General features: G+C 37.2%; 2 protein-coding genes across 2 annotated transcripts; both read right to left on the reverse strand.

Moving 5' to 3' along the window:
- Positions 1-3,119: 3,119 nt before the first annotated feature.
- On the reverse strand, positions 3,120-4,507 carry LOC105438533. Its single transcript, XM_011666463.2, has 3 exons — positions 3,976-4,507; positions 3,601-3,640; positions 3,120-3,296 (listed from the first exon to the last, which is right to left on the reverse strand). The coding sequence occupies exons 1-3, from the start codon at positions 4,467-4,469 to the stop codon at positions 3,120-3,122; spliced, it is 711 nt and encodes a 236-aa protein (XP_011664765.1). The 5' UTR covers positions 4,470-4,507.
- A 613-nt stretch (positions 4,508-5,120) lies between these two features.
- On the reverse strand, positions 5,121-11,832 carry LOC105438532. Its single transcript, XM_030993946.1, has 5 exons — positions 11,673-11,832; positions 10,995-11,114; positions 6,922-7,844; positions 6,253-6,567; positions 5,121-5,660 (listed from the first exon to the last, which is right to left on the reverse strand). The coding sequence occupies exons 1-5, from the start codon at positions 11,830-11,832 to the stop codon at positions 5,121-5,123; spliced, it is 2,058 nt and encodes a 685-aa protein (XP_030849806.1).
- Between the last annotated feature and the right edge of the window lie 12,097 nt (positions 11,833-23,929).

Consider the following 23,929-nt stretch of genomic DNA (forward strand, 5'->3'; position numbering starts at 1 on the left):
AGTGTGCCAACCATCACAGAAAACTTATGGCCATTGGATGTTTTGAATGGGTTTTGCACAGCACATTATGAATGGTGTCTGATCAGAAATGTGTGCAGGTAATGGGGACACCAGGTCCCAGATTTTATTATTATTATTATTATTATTATTCATTTATTGGTATATAATGATCAACCAGCAGCAAAAGGCTGAAAGGGTCAATTTACAAAGGTGCAGTGATGTAAATTATATACATGTACAATAGTATTACGAAATCTGTAACATAATGACAATACAGCAGAATTATTTTGCGTTCGTTTATGTTCCATACGTGAAAGGATGTAATAGCAGAAGATATACAAGAGCAGAGGAAGGTATATAGCTCAAGAAGCTCAAGAGCTATATAGCTCAGAGTGATCAAGCGAGTGGAGTAGAGAGAGAGAGAGGATGGGAGAAAAGAGGAGGTACAAAAAGAGAAAGGAAGAGAGAAAGAGCAGGGAATGGAATGATCATAATTAAATAAACATATTATTTATAGTAACATGTAATACATTAATGAAATTTAAGAGAGTCCGATTTCGGCGAGACAACAATAATCATCATACAACTACATGCTAGAAGAGAGAAAAGGGAAGGTTAATAGAAAACAATGAAGGAGAGAAGTTTGAGGAGAGAGAGAGATGGGGTCGTTTGTTGTGAATGTCGAGTATGCCGAGGATAGGCAATGACCCGATGTTGGTTGGTTAATTGTCCATGCACAGAAATATTTTGGGCCACATTGTTTTAAAATCGTTTCAAAATTACAGTAAATTCATTGGCTGCATATCTTTCTTTCAAAAAGTGTTTGAACTAACCATAACATTCCCATTTTAATTCAAATTGTATTTAAAATGTCTTGATTTGTAACTGTCCCTTATTACCTGCACATGTAGTTAACGAGAGACCTTTGGAGCTGACGTCATTAATCATTGTTATCTTTTTAATCAGTTACATCATGCCCACACTTTTGTTACCAAACAAAGAGAAGAAGTTACTGATGAGAATACAAAACTTTCTGTATGTGTAACATTTTTCATGTTTATGTAAATTATGTAAATGTGCTTAAGGGTCTCCAATTCCCTGCACCTACCCTATGTTTGTACTCTATATTATGTCAAATATGTCAATGTTAAGTTTTGATGAATGTTATATTTTTATATATTCCTTGTATTTGTGTATATCACAAACTTGTTATGTCGTTCTAGAGGGCGTACTTGGAAAGCAGTTTTGTTAAACTGAATGTACCTACCCTCTATTTTAAATAAAACCTGAACAAATCATAAATAAATTAATTAATATCTTGACCTTCAGAGGGAGCTATACAACATAAAGAGTTTATTATTTACAATTTCATAACTTTAGACTCGATTTCAACCGCGACAACGATCAATGAATATTGTAGGATCGCATATGCTTCCAATATGTTCATTTGAACCAAATTCATGACCATACCGAAACTTTGTATAACCTTTAACATAGGTAAATTGATATAATGCTACAATGGCAATAATGGTAATAATCATATCATAATAATGGTAATATAATAACAAATAAGAATATCCATATATGGAAATGTTAATTTATTATTTTGTGTTCATGTAGTCTTAAAAAGCGACATAAAAACACAAGATCTGAACATGAATTAAGATTTAGATCTAGATCTACTTACTCCGAATTCAAGTACGTTAGTTGTTTAGTCTTGACAAACATGTCAACCAAGGCTTCTTCGTCTCTGCCCTTCAACCCGGACACATGCAGCCGCTGCTGTTTTTTGGTTTGGTCCTCAAATAGAAGACTGAGCCCTCCAATTGACTCTCCTGAATCAATCTTCCTGTCGGTGGTGAGTCCTTGCCAGGCGTGTAGTTTGATATGAACGAAGATCTGTTTATCCCTAAGCCCGCTCTGACCATTTGGCCTGGATGTGGTGGTGATCTGAACAGAGTTGTTCGTCTCTGCATTATCGATAGAGATTTCGATCTCTCTCACACCTGGTACCGATGAGAGCACTGCTTCGTAGCTTTGCGGCGTTACTCTCTCGGCTAATAGCTTCTTGACGGATGGAAGCTCTGGAGGAGATGGAGGGAAACTGATAGAGGAGTCTGCGATGCTCAGCTGTTTTAGTGACGTGAAGAATCTGAGGCAGGACCACAACTTCTCGGTCATCTCAGTAGATAGCTGACAGTGCTGTATCTGAAGCCGAGTATTCTGCAATGAAATTCAAACAGACGAACTTGTCACTTGCATGTGCATCAATTTAAATATTGAGACTAAATGTGTTGAGGTATATATAATTCTGTACCACTGAAGCTTAAAATACAAGGCTTGAATTAATTATTTCATGAAACAAAATTTTCTTTAATAATTCAATTCAGAGGATATCCCTTTCTTGAATATTTTAAAGCAAAACGCATGCACATGTATCGAATGATTTTACTCACCTGGATGGAGTAATTTTTGTTTAGAGAACCACCTCCACTCCTACAAAGAATATATGAAATGGACAGAACGTAATTCAAGCAAGTCTTGGGAAATGATATTACATTTTATTAATGATAAAACAGCAAGTGAATTGTACAACCCCTCTTTACATAGTTATTATGAAAACAACAAATCAAACGCAATAAAGATAATAATCTTATTTTAATAATGGTAGTGATAACAAGAAATATAATCATGATTATGTTATCAATTATGATACGAATGTCCACATAATAAAATGTTAATATATAATTTTGTGTTTATATTGTCTTAAAAAGCGACATATAAACACTAGATCTGAACATGAATTAAGATTTAGATCTAGATCTGCTTACTCCGAATTCAAGTACGTTAGTTGTTTAGTCTTGACAAACATGTCAACCAAGGCTTCTTCGTCTCTGCCCTTCAACCCGGACACATGCAGCCGCTGCTGTTTTTTGGTTTGGTCCTCAAATAGAAGACTAAGCCCTCCCATTGACTCTCCTGAATCAATCTTCCTGTCGGTGGTGAGTCCTTGCCAGGCGTGTAGTTTGATATGAACGAAGATCTGTTTATCCCTAAGCCCGCTCTGACCATTTGGCCTGGATGCGGTGGTGATCTGAAGAGAGTTGTTCGTCTCTGCATTATCGATAGAGATTTCGATCTCTCTCACACCTGGTACCGATGAGAGCACTGCTTCGTAGCTTTGCGGCGTTACTCTCTCGGCTAATAGCTTCTTGACGAATGGAAGCTCTGGAGGAGATGGAGGGAAACTGATAGAGGAGTCTGCGATGCTCAGCTGTTTTAGTGACGTGAAGAATCTGAGGCAGGACCACAACTTTTCGGTCATCTCAGTAGATAGCTGACAGTGCTGTATCTGAAGCCGAGTATTCTGCAATGAAATTCAAACAGACGAACTTGTCACTTGCATATGCATCAATTTAAATATTGAGACTAAACGTGTTAAGGTATATAGAATTCCGTACCACTGAAGCTTAAAATACAAGGCTTGAAATAATTATTTCATGAAACAAAATTTTCTTTAATAATTCAATTCAGAGGATATCCCTTTCTTGAATATTTTAAAGCAAAACGCATGCACATGTATCGAATGATTTTACTCACCTGGATGGAGTAATTTTTGTTTAGAGAACCACCTCCACTCCTACAAAGAATATATGAAATGGACAGAACGTAATTCAAGCAAGTCTTGGGAAATGATATTACATTTTATTAATGATAAAACAGCAAGTGAATTGTACATCCCCTCTTTACATAGTTATTATGAAAACAACATTTCTAACGCAATAAAGATAATATTCTTATTTTAATAATGGTAGTGATAACAAGAAATATAATCATGATTATGTTATCAATTATGATACGAATGTCCACATAATAAAATGTTAAGATATAATTTTGTGTTCATATTGTCTTAAAAAGCGACATATAAACACTAGATCTGAACATGAATTAAGATATAGATCTAGATCTGCTCACTCCGAATTCAAGTACGTTAGTTGTTTAGTCTTGACAAACATGTCAACCAAGGCTTCTTCGTCTCTGCCCTTCACCCCGGACACATGCAGCCGCTGCTGTTTTTTGGTTTGGTCCTCAAATAGAAGACTAAGCCCTCCAATTGACTCTCCTGAATCAATCTTCCTGTCGGTGGTGAGTCCTTGCCAGGCGTGTAGTTTGATATGAACGAAGATCTGTTTATCCCTAAGCCCGCTCTGACCATTTGGCCTGGATGCGGTGGTGATCTGAAAAGAGTTGTTCGTCTCTGCATTATCGATAGAGATTTCGATCTCTCTCACACCTGGTACCGATGAGAGCACTGCTTCGTAGCTTTGCGGCGTTACTCTCTCGGCGGATAGCTTCGTAACGGATGGAAGCTCTGGAGGAGACGGAGGGAAACTGAGAGAGGAGTCTGCGATGCTGAGCTGTTTTAGTGACGTGAAGAATCTGAGGCAGGACCACAACTTCTCGGTCATCTCAGTAGATAGCTGACAGTGCTGTATCTGAAGCCTAGTATTCTGCAATGAAATTCAAACAGACGTACTTGTCACTTGCATATGCATCAATTTAAATATTGAGACTAAACGTGTTGAGGTATATAGAATTCCGTACCACTGAAGCTTAAAATACAAGGCTTGAAATAATTATTTCATAAAACAAAATTGTCTTTAATAATTCAATTCAGAGGATATCCCTTTCTTGAATATTTTAAAGCAAAAAGGCATGCACATATATCGAATGATTTTACTCACCTGGATGGAGTGATTTTTGTTTAGAGAACCACCTTCACTCCTACAAAGAATATATGAAATGGACAGAACGTAATTCAAGCAAGTCTTGGGAAATGATATTACATTTTATAAATAATAAAACAGCAAGTGAATTGTACATCCCCTCTTTACATAGTTATTATGAAAACAACAATTATAACAAAAGCAATAAAGATAATAATCATATTTTAATAATGGTAGTGATAACAACAAATATAATCATGATTATGTTATCAATTATGATACGAATATCCACATAATAAAATGTTAATATATAATTTTGTGTTAATGTTGTCTTAAAAAGCGACATAAAAGCACTCGATCTGAACATGAATTAAGATTTAGATCTAGATCTGCTTACTCCGAATTCAAGTACGTTAGTTGTTTAGTCTTGACAAACATGTCAACCAAGGCTTCTTCGTCTCTGCCCTTCAACCCGAACACATGCAGCCGCTGCTGTTTTTTGGTTTGGTCCTCAAATAGAAGACTGAGCCCTCCAATTGACCTTCCTGATTTAATCTCCATGTCTGTTGTGAGTGTAGACCAGGCGTGAAGTCTGATATGAACAAAGGACTGTTCACCCCTATCCCTGGTCTGACCCATAGGTCTGGAGGCGGTGGTGATCTGAGAAGTTTGGCTCGTCTCTGCAACGTCGATAGAGACATCGATATCGCTCACTCCAGGTATCGATGAGAGCACTCTTTCGTAGCTTTGTGGCGTCATTCTCTCGGCTGATAGCTTTGTGACGGATAGAAGCTGAGGAGGAGATGGAGGGAAACTGAGCGAGGTTTCTGAGATGTTGAGTGTTTCTAGCTTCGAAAATGATCCGAGGCAGGACCATAGTCCATTCGTCACGTCGGTCGTTAGAGTAGACCCCTCGATCTTTAATGTCTTCACCTGGTGTTCAGATAGAGATAGAGAGAGAAGGGACGATAGACAGAGAGAGAGAGAGAGGGGGAACGATAGACAGACAGAGAGAGAGAGAGAGAGGAGGAGTGAGTGAAAGAGAAAGAAAGAATTAAAGCCATATGGTAAAAAAGAAATCGATCGAGACGTTGGCATGACCTTATCCGAGAATATTCGCTAAGTAATGGAAGCTCCCTCGCCAACTCCTTTACATTCATAAATATTAGATTAATTTCTTCCATGTTAATTGTACAGATCCTTTATTTAACATAGGCTACATGACTGCGTCTCGTCATTTTCCCTAAATGAATAGGCATGCCCAATAACCTATCGTATTGTTGTTAATTTTTTTTATTGTTCTTCTTGTTTCTTGAATGCAGTACCTTGATTGAAGTCGTACTCGAGCAAACATGGAATGATAAAGATGAAGTTTCATACGTCTTGATCATTTTATCATGCAGTGTGATTTATCAATATGTCTTTAAAACTCTTTGAATTATAGCTGTGGCAGAGAAATGAAAACTTAAACAACCTCTATGAAATTAATATGTAAAGACATTTTGTGAAATGAAAATGTGCATACCTCATGTTTAAGTTGCTTCGGAAGATTTTGCATCCCAACGACGGTGTAGACAGTTGGTGATTTGAGAACAATACTATGTGCAGTCACGCATCTTTGAACCAACGAAGACACATTTCCTTCAGTACCCTTGGTCTCTGATGAGCAGTCAAGAAGAATGCGATATCGCTCGCTCTCATCCAAAAAGCGGTTGGAAAGGAGAGCCTCCATTATTCGTATGCAAAGGCTGTTGTCCGTGCCAGCAGTGAATCGGATAAGATTCTCGTAGTCACCGATGTTTGCTTTGATCTTGCGCAGTACTCTATCCAATTTGGAAATCTTCAATGGTAACAGAAAGCCGCTTGTTTGATCAGCGAGAAATTTCCCAGCCGAGTGTTCTTGGGCGAGTTTGTGATAAAACTCAATGGTAGTGGACGTGGTCTCGATGGACTGAGGAAGGCATGTGATGTTAACAGTCGTCTTGGATAATATTCCAAGCGTACATGCCCTATCAAGGGCTGCGGGAACTTTATGGAAATCATGAAGCGTGAAGACTAGTTTTTTAGCATCGTCGAGCAGTCCCGTAAGGGCAACTTCGCCTAATTGATTAATTATTTTCTTTAACTTTTCTGGTGTGATTTTCATACTTGAATTCGATCGTTCATTTGCATAGTGCATTAGAAAAACATTCACCTTGTCCAGCAATTTTGTTTGAGTTGTAGTATCACTGTCCAGTAGGCCCTCACTCCATACGTGGCATATCATGAGACAAAATAAGGGTGTCTTAACAAGTTCATCAATAAGTGGTTCTTCATGAAGGTAATCCTTCAGACTCTGTCCCTTACACGGATTCGAAGTCGAAGCAAAGAACTTGTTGATGTACTCGCATGAGCTCTCTGGCGAGAAGCCTTCGATCCACATCTTGGTGTATACCCTTGGAAGATCATCTTGATCGAAGAAGTTCTCTAGATGAGGGCGTGTTGTTACAAGGACTCGACAATCTGGAAATTCCTTTAAACAGACGACCTGCATAATATTGCTCCCTGAGCTTCGTTGTGAAGAAGAAATACCCGCATATTCATCTAGTCCGTCTAGAATAATGTGGCAGATGCCCTGATTCTTTCTGATGAAACTCTCCAGGCCCTCTGGGGTGAGATCATGAACATCACTCAAAAGCTGTGATTTGATGGCTTCTCCGATCGATGTAAGCTGACTTGTGTTTCGGAATTTCACAACAAACAGAAGTGGCAGGTGTTCTAATGCTGACCCCTTTTTTCTATGAACCCAGTCGTAAGCCATCTTAGCAACAGCCGTGGTCTTCCCTCTTCCAGCGGGGGCCGATATGAGAATTCGAGCTGGCAGTTTGCCTTTTACTTTCGTTGAAAATATTTCGGCAACAGAAACCTGGTGTATTTCCTCTTCTTTTTTTTCTTTTCCACGAGCGATCTTCTTCGGCAGCATTGTGACCACTGTATGCATATCTTCGATATCAGCATAGTCATTGCGATCCCATGGCGTCATTTGAATTTTGCACAGTTGATCCAGGTACTTGTTCTCCAACTTTTTGCGACATTGCTGAACAGTCATGGATTCCGAGATCTTCTCACTGTAGATATCTGAAACGATACAAGCATATAATACAAAATGTCTTATTGCACTCCTGCAATATCAGCCCCTTCCCTTTCCGACCTAGTAGGGTACCGTTAGTAATTAGTTCTTGTTCGAATACATCAATTTTCATTGTTCCGATGTTTTTCCTCTTCCCCATGATGAAACGGGCTGGAAACACGCTCAAAGGAAAACTCCAACATTAATGGCAAATTGCTCTGACATGAAGCAGAACACAAATAGAGAACCTGTCTGGCGAAATTTTAAACGAAATAGGATAAACAATAAAAGCTTTTTTAGTTTTGAAAAGTTGCAATCGCTATACGTTAATGACGAAAGGAAACTTCAAATTGGCTGAATCGGTAATGTTACCGGATGTATATTGGCGGACATCTCTCCCATTTGTTTTATCACACGGAATGACTAAAATGTCAATTTGTCGAAATGAGTTACTCGGGAGTCTCTTCCGTTTTAAAAGGAGATATAATATGATATCCATAATATATTTTGAGTAGTACACCAAGGGAAAATGCTCCTATGAGAGGTACTTGTGAGAAAAACATAAATTAATAGTATTGTTTAACGACAAACAGGAGAGTTGTCCGTAAACTACGTCACAATCCACTGATCAAATTGCCAATATGAGCTTCACAAATATATAATGTATAAGGTGATGACATGATTCAAAAATTCACATTTTCTGCTGTTGGTTCAATTTACAACTTTTGCAATTCAGTTTCTTTCATTGTATTCCGCTTTTAGACAAATTAACTCGTTTCAAAATGTGAATTGGCCTTAGTCGGGAAATATCTCTTCAAATCGATGTGAAAATTACAAAAAGTTTAAGATTCTTTTGAACTTGATTTTTTTACATTTATTTTCAAAAGATTGTTGCTTTCAAACAAAAAATCAATTTACAAGTATTTGTTTATATTTATTTATTAATTAATTAATTAAATTTATTTATTATTATTATTTATTTATATGTTTTATTTATTAGTTTTACGTGTTATTAATATAAAGATAAACCGGTGAGCAAATATAAGTACACGTTCACCTAAAATGTAAACGGAAGGCAGCACGGCCTTTCCCGGAGACAAATTATGATCAGATGAACAAAGTAAGAAACACCATTATATCATATACCGCCCAACGTGCTGCAGGAGACTCCTCTAAATAGAGACGAGAGGGAGACAGAGGATGAAGGAACTTAAAATGAACCGACCTTGTCCTTTAACAACCTCATACATAAACGAAAGAAAAGTTCGAGAGTTGACAAAAGTTTACGGATTAAATAAAGGAAGATGAAAACAGAAGGAGAAAGATATTAAGTGGAATAAAAACTGATTAGAAAGAGGCTGTTGACTGTGTATGTTACCTCCTTCATTCGTATGTCCTGAGGCCGATCTGTCTGATTGGTTGATAGACTGATTTTTAGTATCATGAACAGCGCCATCTCCGGCTACCAATCTCGTGGCGGCCACCACTTCAGGTGAAGCTTGGAAAAGAGACAAATTAGACTACGTATTACCTGATCATTTTATAATTTGTCATTTTTATGATCTATTTATATATGCATTTAATGATCAATCATGTACTCTCAATATGCCTTTTTTAATTCATGAAACTAACAAGAAAAATATACACATATTCAGGTTTCCAATAGGTAAAAGTGTTAAATATATTTTGACATATGATGATGCCGGGTCAGATTCCACTATAGCTCTTTAAGGACTGCAACCAAATTCAAAATTAGAATTCTAAGAGGATCGAGTCTTTATTTTTTAGTATAAATTTTGTTCCGAATGACGCTATTTTACTTTTGCGAAACCTGCGAACATTATAAAAGAAGTTTAATTTAATTTAATTTTAATTTAATATTCGCTTGATTTTCGCGTGAATTTGTTTGGTGGGAAGAAAGAGAAGATCAATAATTGACAGAAGTATACAAATTAAATAAAAGAAGAGGAAGACAGAAGCAGAAGCGAGAAAACCAAGTGTGTAATAAAAATTGATTAGAAAGAGGCTGTTGACTATGTATGTTACCTCCTTCATTCGTCTGTACTGAGTCCGATCGGTCTGATTGGTTGATAACCTGATTTGTAGTATCTTGAACATCGCTGGCTACCATTGGCATGGCGGCTACCATGCTACAGGAAGCTGTGAAAAGAGACCAAGTAGACCGCGTAGTACTTCATCATTTTGTAATGTGTCATTGTTATGATCTATCTATATATTTTACATACCTACATGTATTCTCACTATGCCTTTCTAATTCATGAAACAAACGAGAGAAATATACACATACTCAGGTTTTCGATATGTAAAAGTGTAAAATATATGCTGACATGTTAATTGCCAGGTCAGATTCTTCGACGACTCTTCGTGGTCTGCAACCAAAATCAAAATCAGAATTCTAAAAGGATCGAGTCTTCAATTTTGTGTATGGATTTTGTTCGTAATCACCCTATTTTACTTTTGCTGAACCTGCTAACAATATAAAACAAGGACAATTTTGCTGTGTTTATACTGCAAACGTAATTTAAAGCTTAAAGGTGTACCAAACACTGATGCATGTTTAAAACATATATAACTATATATTCATGTTGAAATAACAATTGTGTGATTAGTTCAACGTTGCATCCTTGCAAAATGACAATAGTATAATGTCCAGGTTATTTCATCAATCTATATAACTAAAGAAAATATTTCCGTGTTTCTGTGACGCGTTAAAAACTTCTTAAGAATTTGATTAGTTCGTTCGTGAAGATGTAATTTCATAACCGAACAAAAACAGGAGTATTAGGTTTGAAAACCATGGTCTCCAAAGCAGGGATAATCACGTTATTATAATGGCGATATAACAGTGACAATTGCGTGGTTTTATGTAAGTGTTTTTTAAGTGACATAGTGAAATAAATGAATTAACACACTCACGTAAATTTCAACTGTTTGAAGAACATAAATCACTTCAATTAATTCCCTTGATATTAACTTGATATCCACCTGAATTTTTTTATTGGGAAGAAAGAGAAATATCATGAATTGACAGAAGCATACATATTAAATAAAGGAAGTGAAGATTTAGAAGCAGAAGCTAGAAACAAAAGTAAAAACAAAACTTATTAAAAAGAGAGTGTTGACTTTGTATGTAATACCTTCTTTATTCGTATGTTCTGAGTCCGATTTTTCTGATTGGTTGATAACCTGATTTCTAGTATCTTTAACAGCGCCATCTCCGGCTATCAATCTCGTGGCGGCTATCACGTCGGTGGAATCTGCAAAAAGAGACCAAGTAGACTACGTATTACTTTATCATTTTATTATTTGTCATTGTTTTGGTCTATTTAAATATGCATTTTAAATGCCTTTCTAATTCATGAAACAAAAAAGAAAAATATACACATACTCGGTTTGCGATAGGTAAAAGTGTAATAAATATTTTGACATTATTCCAAGTCAGTTTCTTTGATAGCTCTTCATGAACTGCAACCAAAGTCAGTATTAGAATTCTAAGAGGATTGAGTTTTTTAATTTTTAGTATGGGTTTTGTTCCGAATCACGCTTTTTTTATACTTCTGCTCAACCTGCTAACAATATAAAGCAATTGCAATTTGGTTGTGTATACTGCAGACGTAATTTAAAGCTGAAAGTTGTACCAAACACTGCTGCATGTTTAGAATATATCTAACTTAATATTTATGTTGAAATCACAATGGTGTGATTAGTTCAAGTTTGCATCATCGCAAAATTTACACCGGTAAAATGAATAGGTTATTTTATTATTCTATGTAATTAAAAACAAATAGATCATATTAGGAATATCTGAATATTACCCTTTTCATAATGTTTTTTCACAATGGAACAGAGTCCACCGACATCTGCTCCGGCTAGGGCATCTTCAAGTTGTTTCCTGGTGACGCCCTCCATCCTTAGATCCCATTGAGATAGTAGTTCTCTCAGAGCCACGGTGGTATCCTCTTTAGACCTCTGCATGTTCGTAGCTATAGTGTAGCTTACGCCCATTTTATTGCAAAAGGTTGTATAATTTCCATATGGAAATTCTTTTGACAGTTCATCGAACAGAGCATCCTTGTCTACCATGATTATCCCTTAGATGTGTTACGATTTATAAAGAAAACGAAACCCTGTGAAAGCAAAACCGAACAATAATGAAGGTAATGTGCAAAAAGTAAAGGAAATAATATTCATTTGAAACAACAAATTGCCACAGGGTCTGACCCGATAACAAAAACAATTGTATGATTTCTCTAGTAAATCGTGTGCATATGACAAAATGAATAGCCTGTTTTTATAATTAAACATGCGTTAAACTGCTTATTAATAGTAATCTATCATTCCCTCCCAATGTGCTTTACAATATACAATTGATAATCAATGACAACACCTGTAAAATGATGAGCAGTTTATAGTGCTCTCTCAAAATACTTCGACATCTGTCATGGAGCGTTGCGATACTTGCAGCAACTGAAAGACCTCACAATGTAGAATCACTGAATTAAATAGGACGAACCCAACGTTTGTGTACGTGTTAAATCACAAGAAATCTGTACTTCGAGGCCATAACAATAAATCATACCATTCTATGCGTCTAGCGGAATGATTACCGTTTTGAATAGGTGACTCAATGAGCCAATATACATCAAACTCTGAGAGTATTTTTGTTAAAGGTACTATGTCCCATTTGCAGGCCAAACAAAATAATGAAAGGGTTAACTTTCACCTGCATTTATCTTCACACCATCATGCACGTTTACACACGCGATAAAAACCTAATCAACAAAGCCCGCAAAAGCCGTATTTAGCCTACGAAACATTTTCCTAAAGATCGAATATCCTTCATACCATACTTAACACTTTTCGATACCTGTATACAACCAATCCTCCATAACAATTCCGAAATATGGGGCTTATTGATAAAAGATACGAAAAAATTAGACAGATGCTACAAAACATTCATACCCGAATCCCTACGATTGACAATTTAAGAAGCTATCATTGATACCAATATATCAACAATGATTAGCGGCTTAGCGCCATCCTAGAGGAAACCGACGACCCCCCCCCCCCCCCTCGCACGGACAGCAGTAGCAGATGTTGTTTGCTGCTGGCATCACGTGATAAACCCCTCCGAAAAAGCTTAGTAAAGCAACCTTACCTTGAAAGCAAAATAAACTTACATCAAATATGGCATCCACATTAAATCTTGTTAAAACTTATTAGGATTCTCTCATATCTGGCAGAACAATTGTACATTTACTATCAATATGTTGAAGAAAGCTATACTGAACAAATTACAAGATAAATATATATAAGGCTGTAAGACAATCCACAAAATGAAAATAATACTTAATACTCTTCAAGATTTAGAACATGAAATCCTAAAAACAAATTACGAATTGGAAAACTATTTATTACTCGGTATTGATAAATCACATGAAGCTAAATACACACAAAAAGAATAAGCAATAGTAACTTCATGATTGAGGAAGGTTGGGGACAAAGAAAATATCACTAATATATAGAATATGCCCCATTTGTAAAACTGACATAGAAAATGAAATATAGTTTTTTAACAAAATGAACACACTTCAAAGAAACAATTTCTAAATATACTCTAAACTTAACAAATAGCACCGGACTTTCAAAACCTAAACGTCGATGAGAAATGCAAACTATTAATTTCCTATGACGAAACCAACATAAACTTAATACAAATATTTGGAATAAATCAACAGAATTACTGACAAATAGTTTTTTAACATACAAATATACAAACCCCTTCCTACCGTTAACAAAATAATCATTGTTTTTTGTTGTTGTTTTATTTTTGATGTTTTTCCCCCTTTTTTTTCCTATATGAAATATTAATTATTACCACATTAATAATTTCGCTAACATTTAGAATTGTAAAAAAAAAACATTATTGATTATCATCCCATGCTTACTTTTCCCTAAAGGGTTTTATTTTTTGGTTCATCTCCTCGTTTTACCATCATTTTCCTTTTTAATTGAAGATAAAAAGTTGCAATAAGTATTTTTAGTAATAAATGGTATTTTCATCTCTGTATTTTATTCCATGCAGTAATATGTTGATGTTTGCCTTTCCTGGTTGTTGTCATCTCGATTTCTGCTCTCAATTGTATATGTTACACTATAATTTTAAAATTGTTTATCCAATGTTATTCAACATTGAGAATGATCCTATTTGATTGGAATTTAATCAATAGCATTTGAATGGAATTTGATTTTTTGTGCAAGGGAAAGATGGGGAGAGAACAGAGGGAGGGTGGTGGTAGGGACGGGAGTACTAATTTTTTATTTATTTTATTTATTTATTTCTATTCTTTTGACAGGGTAGCCCATTCACCAACAAGTAGTGGTCTTCCATGGGGCCCTGAATGAACATATTTACATCGTTTATAACATTTATACAGAACAGTTACAAAAATAATACTCGTTTGCAAAATAAACATATATCATTAACCTAGTAAACAGTAATGTCAATAGGAAAATATCAATTAAGTCGCAGTTATGTGAATAAGTCATGTTAATATTACAGAACATGCACGTAGTGTATGTTCGGCTGAGCCATTCACAAATTACAACTTTGTTTAAACAATCTCTTAAATGAATTGACAGAGGAAGCCGTTCTCAGCGAATTATCTAGCTTATTCCATTCAAACATGGAAGAAACAATTGGGCTACACTTATAACAATCAGTGTGAAATCTAGGCACACGTAAACATCCACTGTCTATTTGCCTTGTATGATGCTCATGCACATCATTAGGATTGATTAAGCCTACCTGAAGGTAAGAAGGTGCTAAGTTATGAACGCATTTATATATCATCATAACGCGACTTAACTCAAACCGCTTGTCTAGTGTCATCCATTTCAGACTTGTGAACAAATCAGCCGACGGTGTGTCATATGTCTTGTTCAATATTATTCTTGCGGCCCTCTTTTGAATTTTTTGCAGCTTAGTTGTATGAGATTGAAATCTGTTCGACCATACAACAGAGCAGTAATCTAATCGTGGCAACACTAGACTGTTATAAAGTAACTTTAAGGATTTTTGAGGCAAACAACTCTTTGCTCTCTTTATCATGCTAATGTTTTTCTGGGTAAGTTTACTTACGTTTTCGATTTGTTTAGACCATTTCAATTCTTCATCTATCATCAATTCAGCTTTCATATTATAAAGCCTGGTACTGATGAATTTATCTGTCATGTGACTGCCATGTGACGATTCCTTATAAAAAGTACCGCAATGTCTATTGTCATCAACATATTCAATCCTTCAACCACAATACCCAAGTTCTTTTTGTAACTACCACAGCCAACACCATGGCTACCAATGACAATGATGACCAATTTGTTGCTGGGGCTCAGGGTCGAACTCATGGGTCCTTGTCAGGACCGGCCCTGAGTATCATCTCATCCAACATTGAAGGTCTTTCAGGCGCCAAACAAGAACTCTTGGCTGACCTATGCATAACAACCAGCTGTGACATTCTCTGCCTCCAGGAGACTCATCGCGGGCCTACACGAGTTCGCCCTCGTATCCCCGGAATGACCCTCATCGCAGAGAGACCACGCGACCAGTACGGAAGCGCAATTTTTGCCCGTAATGGTCTTGCTGTGGACAAATCTTCCCTATCAGATGACAATAACATTGAAGTCTTTTCTATTGACCTTATGGGAATCGCCATAAGCTCAGTGTACAAGCCACCTCTTGAGCCTTTCGACATGCCCGGCAGAGCTACTGACGATAGGGCTTAAAGGTAAAGACCAGTATTGGTAACGCCCCAATTTCAAAAAATGAAATGGAAGCTCTCATTACCAATCATGCGAAAGAATATGTTTTGACTAATACATGATGATAAAAAAATTGCCGGGAAACCGCCTACTAATTGATATATTTGGTAAATTAGAACTCTCTCGTGGTCCGGTGAGAGAGTTCCGACGGTTAGATTTCGAATTGTTTTAGGCTCTGAAATTTACCGCTCTGCCTCCCTCTCGTGGCCGCTAAATGCGCAGGCAAGCAACATTATTATTATCGATCCACGGTATTTCAGAGTACACACTTTGTTGCCTCCCTATCGTTCGCGTTCATCAGCTGTTGTTCATTGATTATATCGTCGTTGCTCGCACTCTGGTTCTACTTTTGCCATAATTATACTATCTCGATTTATTTAGAGAGTGACATTTTAACGGTTTTAAACGACTGGCTTTGCTAATACTTTTCGACATAAACATGGAAGGGAAGAAACGGGGACCGAAGCCTGCTTCTCCAGCGACGAGGAAGGCTAATATGCACACACCACTACACGTGTGTAAAAACCCAATACAAACACACACTAACACGATCCGCTCCGCTAGCCTCCCTCCGCTCGTCAAGTTGCGATTCTCAGAACGACCTGTACATTGTTTACCTAGCTACCCAAGAACGGCGGAACATAAACTCTAGGCATAAACTCCTTGGAATTAGTGGTCAACCGGTCAAGTACATGAATTGGTCATTTCATAGCTCAGATGATGGCGATAGCAATCACATTGTTGAAATACTAGTATCTGACCTATTATGTATATCAATGTCAGTCATGTATATCATAATTATAAGTCCTATATTGAATCTATAGACAATGTAGACTCTATATGTACGTGACTCAGTGCTCTGATTGCACAGCCTCCCCCCCCCCCCCCCCCCCACCACCACCACCGCTCTCATCAACGGTAACAATTAGGCTATTTTGCTAAATTACTTTTGTAGGCAGAACTGCCTCGATCGGCTCTGTTGATTGACCATAGACTGCATGCTAGAGTAAAAATGCAAGAGAGATGGTAATCACACTCGCACTGAAAAAGGTAAAAATGCACCTAAGCTGTTCATGAAATATAACGTCATCAACATTTCTACTCGGGCAAAGATCGGTCAATATATGGGGAAAATCAACTTTCAGTTTATTGAAGACATGCGTATCACAATTCACATGAATTGCTTGACCATGCATTTATCATGGAGATCTCTTCTTATATATCCATGCATTTATCCTCGTTTAGGATGTTTGGTAACTCATGGAGATATTATATCTCCATGCATAGCTGGAGTTGAACGATCGAGAGAGTCTGCCACTTCAAATTAGGGAAAACTTTATAACTATATAAACCATAACTATAAAAAAGCAGTACATTCATAAACACTGACAAGTGCAGTCTCTCATAGTACTAAGCGGAGAAGAAATAAGTGAATACATAACCCAAATCCAACTACAAAAAACACTGTGTAAAATTAAGTTCCCCAATTCGAGATAACAAAAATAAATAACTTCTTACATAATGATACAGCGCCAGGTTTCTAATCATAAACATACAGGCTAACGCCAACGGGATGAAGTAAGAGTAAATTAGTATTTGTAAATGGTCATCTAGTCAAGTCACATCGGATGACATTCATTAGTGAGCAATTAGACATCTATTTCATGGACACAAAATATAAGAACGAAACGGCACAACAAAGGCGCAAGCAGCATATTGGATTTCATTATAGATGCTAAAGCGCAGTGGATGAACGTTGATGATTGCAATCAACATGTAGTTCAAGTTGTATACACTATACCTCTCTCACATGGCGATCGTATGCCTCGTCAACGTCGGTTCCCTCGTCTGAAGAGAAGGTATATACATAATCTGAATCCATGATGGGTCAGAAAGTATAACGATATGTCAGTGAATTAGCGTAAAAACGAACGGCAATATTATGCAATAATAATATAAGTACAGGTGTCAGTGATAAAAGGGATGGTGATGAACATGTGGCATCTAGTCTAGTTCATGGTCAGCATGCCCCTTCAGTGATTTAGAGACAACAAGGTAACATGTAGATGGTAGCATATATTGTACAGCCATCAGACCCATTTCACCACTTTGCTCGTATGATATGTTATATAATTATATATTATAGGCCTATTTCATGTATTAGTGCGATCTCACCTAGTTGTATTCATTTGTATAAAACCATCAACATGGCACATAATAAATATTGTGCGTTTTATTGCAGTATTAGGAGTAAAAAATAAAGACACAGCCAAAAGGGGACTAAAGTATAGAAGACTAGTCTCACCAAGCATGGACCCTCGATGAAGTGACCTTCAGCGAATGGTCGAATCGCTCGGTTACGTAACGAAACTCCAATGAGGGTTCGCGGTTTCACCCCATCCCAGATGAACGTTCCTTGCAATATTCGTGTACACAGTCATGACAGTGTATGGTCTTCCTGGGCATACAATACTTTCAACATTACGCTAGATGTCATCGTTGAAAAAACAAGGAAAAAAACAGGTATAAATGACATCTCCCTGAACAATCTAACACACGACCGCTGTGCCATTCATACCATTACTGGATGAAGGGGCTCGTAATCTTTTCACCTCATACATACGTTTTGTGATCGGTCAGGGGAGGGCATGGAGGGGCTGCAGATAGCCCCAAACAAATTACCGTCTTCCTCATTTTCTAACTAGATTTCAATCGCCTTGAACAAAAATAGATGCATACAGTCATGAATACATATATTTGTGTGAATCACAAACAAGACAAAGTTTTATCCCTCTTTAGGAGTTTGTCTGAACATGCCATTTTTCGGCAAGGGCTGCAAATGAAGAATAAAGAGAAGAAGGAACTTGAGAGAAGGAGAAAAGAGGAGGAAAAGAAGAAGAAAAGAAGAAGGAAAAAGTCAGAACATGATGAAGAAGAAGGTGGAAATGAACAAGAAGAAGAATTAGGAGAAGTAGAAGAAGAAGAGGAAGAGGGAGAAAATGAAGAAGAAGGCTGGAGGACAAAAAGAACAAGAAGAAAAAAGTAGGAGGAAGAGGAGAAGAAGAAGAAGAAGAAGAAAAAACAAAAGGAGAACAAGAAAAAGAGGGCATAACGAGTCCCGATAAAGACCTTCGATGGTGACGACAAGTTGACATTTCCCTTGAAATATTATTGTAAATGTATACATAAAAGAAACGACGCAGCACGATTCGAGCGTTTTTTAATTCTGTGATCATGTTGTTGTTCTACTCACATACATGTTTATCCCGTCATGTTTCTAATTCCCGTTGAATTTGTCAAAATTATCTAAACGCCCCGCCCCCCAACTTCCTTATACAAGCCTGACCCCGTGTACGCACTACAAAAAATGAGAATAATCAAGATGGGCTCGTCTATAATTATTATACGCCCAGTATACAACCACTGTCTTCATACTTTGTAGGAGATTGTTCTAAACTGGGAATACGCGAGTCTTGAAACACGTCATCACAGGATGGAAACAAATATAAAAAAAATAATTCATGATCAACAGTATTTGCCCTAAACAGGAAATTATATATGGAAACCCCTCACAAAAAGTACCGCAATTCAAGTTTGCAATGAGCGTTCATTAAAAATGTTATTACTTTATAACCGTTCATTAATTTGGTACAGCTTGTTTTCTCCCCTTTTCATTGATATTTTATCGTGGAATTACATCTAAATAAATTATGTTGTAAAGTCAAACGCAACATGTTGTAAAATTCATAGATTATTGTGAACAGAATATCCTCCTTTTGTTTGGAGAATATAAAGTGTTCTGAACGATATTCAGTCTGTCATCTCATTTGGAAGATGACATGCGGGATGACAGTGGCGTAGCGTGGTCGGACTAATTGGGGGCACCTTATGTATTTATTTGTTGTTTTCCAAAAATATCCCCTATGGTCTCTATTTTTTTTTATTGGTGGGGGGGGGGGGGTCCCTCTCGCTAGCCACTGCGGGATGACATGTGTTTTTTCTCTGATTTTGAGGTGTTGCAGTAGCATTTTTGTATGTTGTTATAAGAATATTTTGTGTTTTATTGACTCATTGAGAAATTATCACTACATTTTGACTCGTACACAAAAAAGTCACAGATTATTGCAAAAACTTTCGCAATTCAAATTTTAGCTTTCACATCTCTCCTATATACTTTATTATTGTTCATACAGTTGGTATCATTGCAAAGCTTACATAAAAAATGAAATAATCTGTTGTTTGGACAATAAAAAATGCTGTTGTACTTTGTACTGTAATTGGAGTGGATATTGTGTGAACTTTCTTTGCTTTTCCTTTCAATGTAATTCCCCTCTTTTGCTTTTATAAAATGGAGAAATGGTTTATTCGGGCTTTATGTTTTTAGTACACAAAGAATTTGATATTTTGAATCTCAAATATCATAATAATGTACACCATAAGCGTACCATTACGGATTATCCAGAGGAAGGGGGGGGGGTTGCGCTGAGGTCTTTTCGCCTGGGCCAATTCTCCATTTTATAATGATATTGCAATCAACCTGAACAACAATGAATACAAATTTAATACATAATGCATGAAGAAAAGAGTTTTGCCAGTAAATCGTTAAAAAAAATTCTACTTGTAGCGGTTGTTTCTGAATAATGTCAGTTTTCAGTTTTCGGCACTCTTCAACACCAAAGTGACAACGCAGCACAATTTAATCGTTTTTTCATGCAGTTATAGTTCGTCTAGCTGAGAGCAAGGTGCTACTCACACGTCACTTTTTCATTTGCGATTGAATATGACAAAATTACCTCCCCCCCCCCCCCCCCCCCCCACCAACAGGCTCAATCATGCACCAAAAAAAAAAAGAATTATAAAAATGGGCTCTATATCACCTGATAGCTGGTTTGTTAAGAGGGTGATCTACTTGAAACGCGTCATCACAATTTATAATCACATCACATCACATCCATAATTAGCATTATTTTCCAAATTATTATAGTAAAAAAAGAAAAACACAGGGAAAATACCATTACGGCTTGTCGGGGGGAGGGGGGGGGGAGGTGCTGCGCTCTATTACGACGGGCAAATTATCGTCTACTAGATTTCAAACGCCTTGAACAAAATATAGAAGAAGAAGAAGGAGGAAATGAACAAGAAGAACAAAAGTAGGAGCAGGAGGAGGAGAAGAAGAAGAAACAAAATGAGAAAAAGAAAATGAGGGCATAATGGGTCCCGATAATGACCTTCGATGGTGACGACAATATGACGTCATAAAGTAACAACCCAGCACGATTCGAGCGTTTTTTAATTCTGTGATCATGTTGTTGGTTCTCCTCACATAAGTCATGTTTATCCCGCCATGTTTCTAATTCCCGTTGAATTTGTCAAAATTATCTAAACGCCCCGCCCCCCCCCCAACTTCCTTATAAACGCCAGACTCCGTGTACGCACTAAAAAAAAAAGTGAATAATCAAAATGGGCTCGTCTATAATTATCATACGCCCAGTATACAACTACTGTCTTCAAAGTTTGTTTATAGGAGATGGATCTAAACTTTAAAAAATGGAAGTTTGTCTTATAATCCTGTTTTATAATGTTGTAAATGGTGTAAATTTCCTTTTCGTGAGGTTTTGATCTGCGTTTTACTGATTTTTTGTAATGTTTTTATAATAACTTGTAAATATTGTGATTTAAAAAAAAAATATTATTGTTCAATAAAACACATAAAGAAAAAAAAAAACTGGGAATACGCGAGCCTTGGAACACGTCAGCACATGATAGAAAAATTTAAAAAAAAACAATCCATGATCAACAGTATTTGCCCAAAACAGGAAAGAAACCCCTAACAAAGGTACCGCAATTCAAGTTTGTTATTTCGTAAAGCTTGTTTTCTCCCCTTTTCATTGATATTTTATCGTGGAATTACATCTAAATATGTTGTATAAAGTTAGTCATACGCAACATGTTGCAAAATTCATCGATATTGTCAACAGAATATCCTCCTTTTGTTGGGAGAATAAAAAGTGTTCTGAACGATATTCAGTCTGTCATGCATTATTGCCAATGGCGTAATCATCTCATTTGGAAGGTGACATGCGGGATGACAGTGGCGGAGCGTGGTCGGACTGATTGAGGGGGCACGCCAAATTATGTATTTCTTTGTTGTTTCGAAAAATATATCCTGATGGTTTCTTTTGGTTTTTCGAAATTATCTGGGGGTTCCCCCCCCCCTCCCCCACACTACGCCGTTGCGGGATGACATGTGTCCTGCAGATTTTGAGGTGTTGCAATAAACTTTTTGTATGTGGTTATAGGAATATATATTATTGTTTTATTAACTCATTGAGGAATTATAATTACATTTGATCCTTACACAGATTATTGCAAATAGTTTTACAATTCAAATTTTAGCTTTCACGTCTCTCCTATAATATACGACTTTATACTGTAATTGAAGTGGATATTGTGTGAAATTTCTTTGTTTATCCTTCCAATGTAGTTTCCCTTTTCCTTTTTATAAAATGGAGCAATGGTTAATTTTCAGAGCGTTATGTTTTTAGTACACACAGAATTTGATATTTTGAATCTCAAATATCATAATAATATACACCATAAGCGTACCATTACGGATTATCCAGAGGAAGGGGGGGGGGAGGGGGGGGGGATGTGCTGAGGTCTTTTTGCCTGGGCCAATTCTCCATTTTATAATGATATTGCAATCAACCTGAACAACAATGAATACAAATTTAATACATAATGCATGAGTTGGTGCTGCGGTCTTTTGCCTCATTACGGGCAAACTATCATCTACTGGATTTCAATCGCCTTTGAACAAAAGTATTGTTATATAGAAGACGAAGAAATAGAAGAAGAAGAAGAAGAAGAAGAAGAAGAAGAAGAGACGGAACTGACAAAAGTAGCCAAGAGGAGGAGGTGAAGAAGAAGACGAAGAAGAAGATGAAGAAGATGTATAGGCCTTTTAGAAGAAAGTGAAGAAGAAGAAGAAGAAGAAGTAGAACTAGAAGAATTGAATTAGAAGAAGAAAGTACAAGAGTAGGAGCTAGAGGAGGAGAAGGAAAACAAGAAAAACACCGATAAAGACCCTCGATGATATAAGTCGATGGTAACGATAATATAGACAACATAGTTTTATGATGCACCTTCCCTCGCCCCCCCCCCCCCCCCCCCCCCCCCCCTCCCCCTTCCCCTCCCCCTCCCCCCCCCCCCCTTCCTATATATTCAGTGCGACGCGACCGATCGGCATGACGGTTGGGCCAAGGAGGAAAACGCGCGAAATTATAGGTGCACAATATAATTGAAAAAATACAAGGGGGGTTACTCAACAGGTACACGGGCACGTTGACGGGCTAGAATAGCCAGACACACTCATTTGGGTGCGAGATCATCGTACACAATGTGTCGTGTGTATTTCGTAATGGACAATTTGTAATGTATTTAGCGACAAATACGATGATCTAGAAATTTACGAGAAATTGCGCCGAAATTGAAGATCGCAGAACGTTTACATGAATTTTGTTCATCATGTTTGGTCTTTCCATACCTCTTTGTTGGCCTAGTTAGCCCCTTGCTGTGATTTGATTTTGACGGGGATCGACCTGGGAAAGTGGTATCACTAGTCATGCTAGTGGAATCCTATCCTTCCGATTTTCAATGCTAAATTATGATTTTTTTTTTTGGCACGGACAAAAAATACACGGAACACAGGTAAGTCCCTTTTCGTCAAATGCTAAGCCTAGTACTGCTGGTTTAATATTGTAAAGTTGTAGAATTTAGTGAACGAACTGACACGGCTCAGATCTCAACTGTGGTGGTGAATGCAGACAGCCCATGCGAGGGCCGGGCAATCCTTCCATACAATGTACAGCTGAGCCCGACGCAACACGGTTGATCACTGGCAGCTACCGCAGTCACTTTGCTAGTATACAAACCCAATGTTTATTTCAACTTGTAATCGATTCTCAAATCTCGCCATTGCAAGCAGACGACAGACATTAGCGCATGCGCAGTATAGTTACTCCTGATAGATGGCGCTGTTTGAATTTTAAAATTGTTCATCGAACGGCAAGCGACTGAACCGTTCATTCGGCCATTTCAACATTGAGCATTTGGGCATATATTTCTGCTTTTTTGAGAATTTAGGTTGAAGTATTGCGATCTAAACCTCTGAAGACAATATTCAAACAATATTGAATGGATATTTCGCACCCAAAACCCTTGAACTGCAATTTTACCATTACTGGTCTTT

Source organism: Strongylocentrotus purpuratus, unplaced genomic scaffold (assembly GCF_000002235.5).
Source record: "Strongylocentrotus purpuratus isolate Spur 01 unplaced genomic scaffold, Spur_5.0 spur5_scaffold_20, whole genome shotgun sequence".
Taxonomy (NCBI): domain Eukaryota; kingdom Metazoa; phylum Echinodermata; class Echinoidea; order Camarodonta; family Strongylocentrotidae; genus Strongylocentrotus; species Strongylocentrotus purpuratus.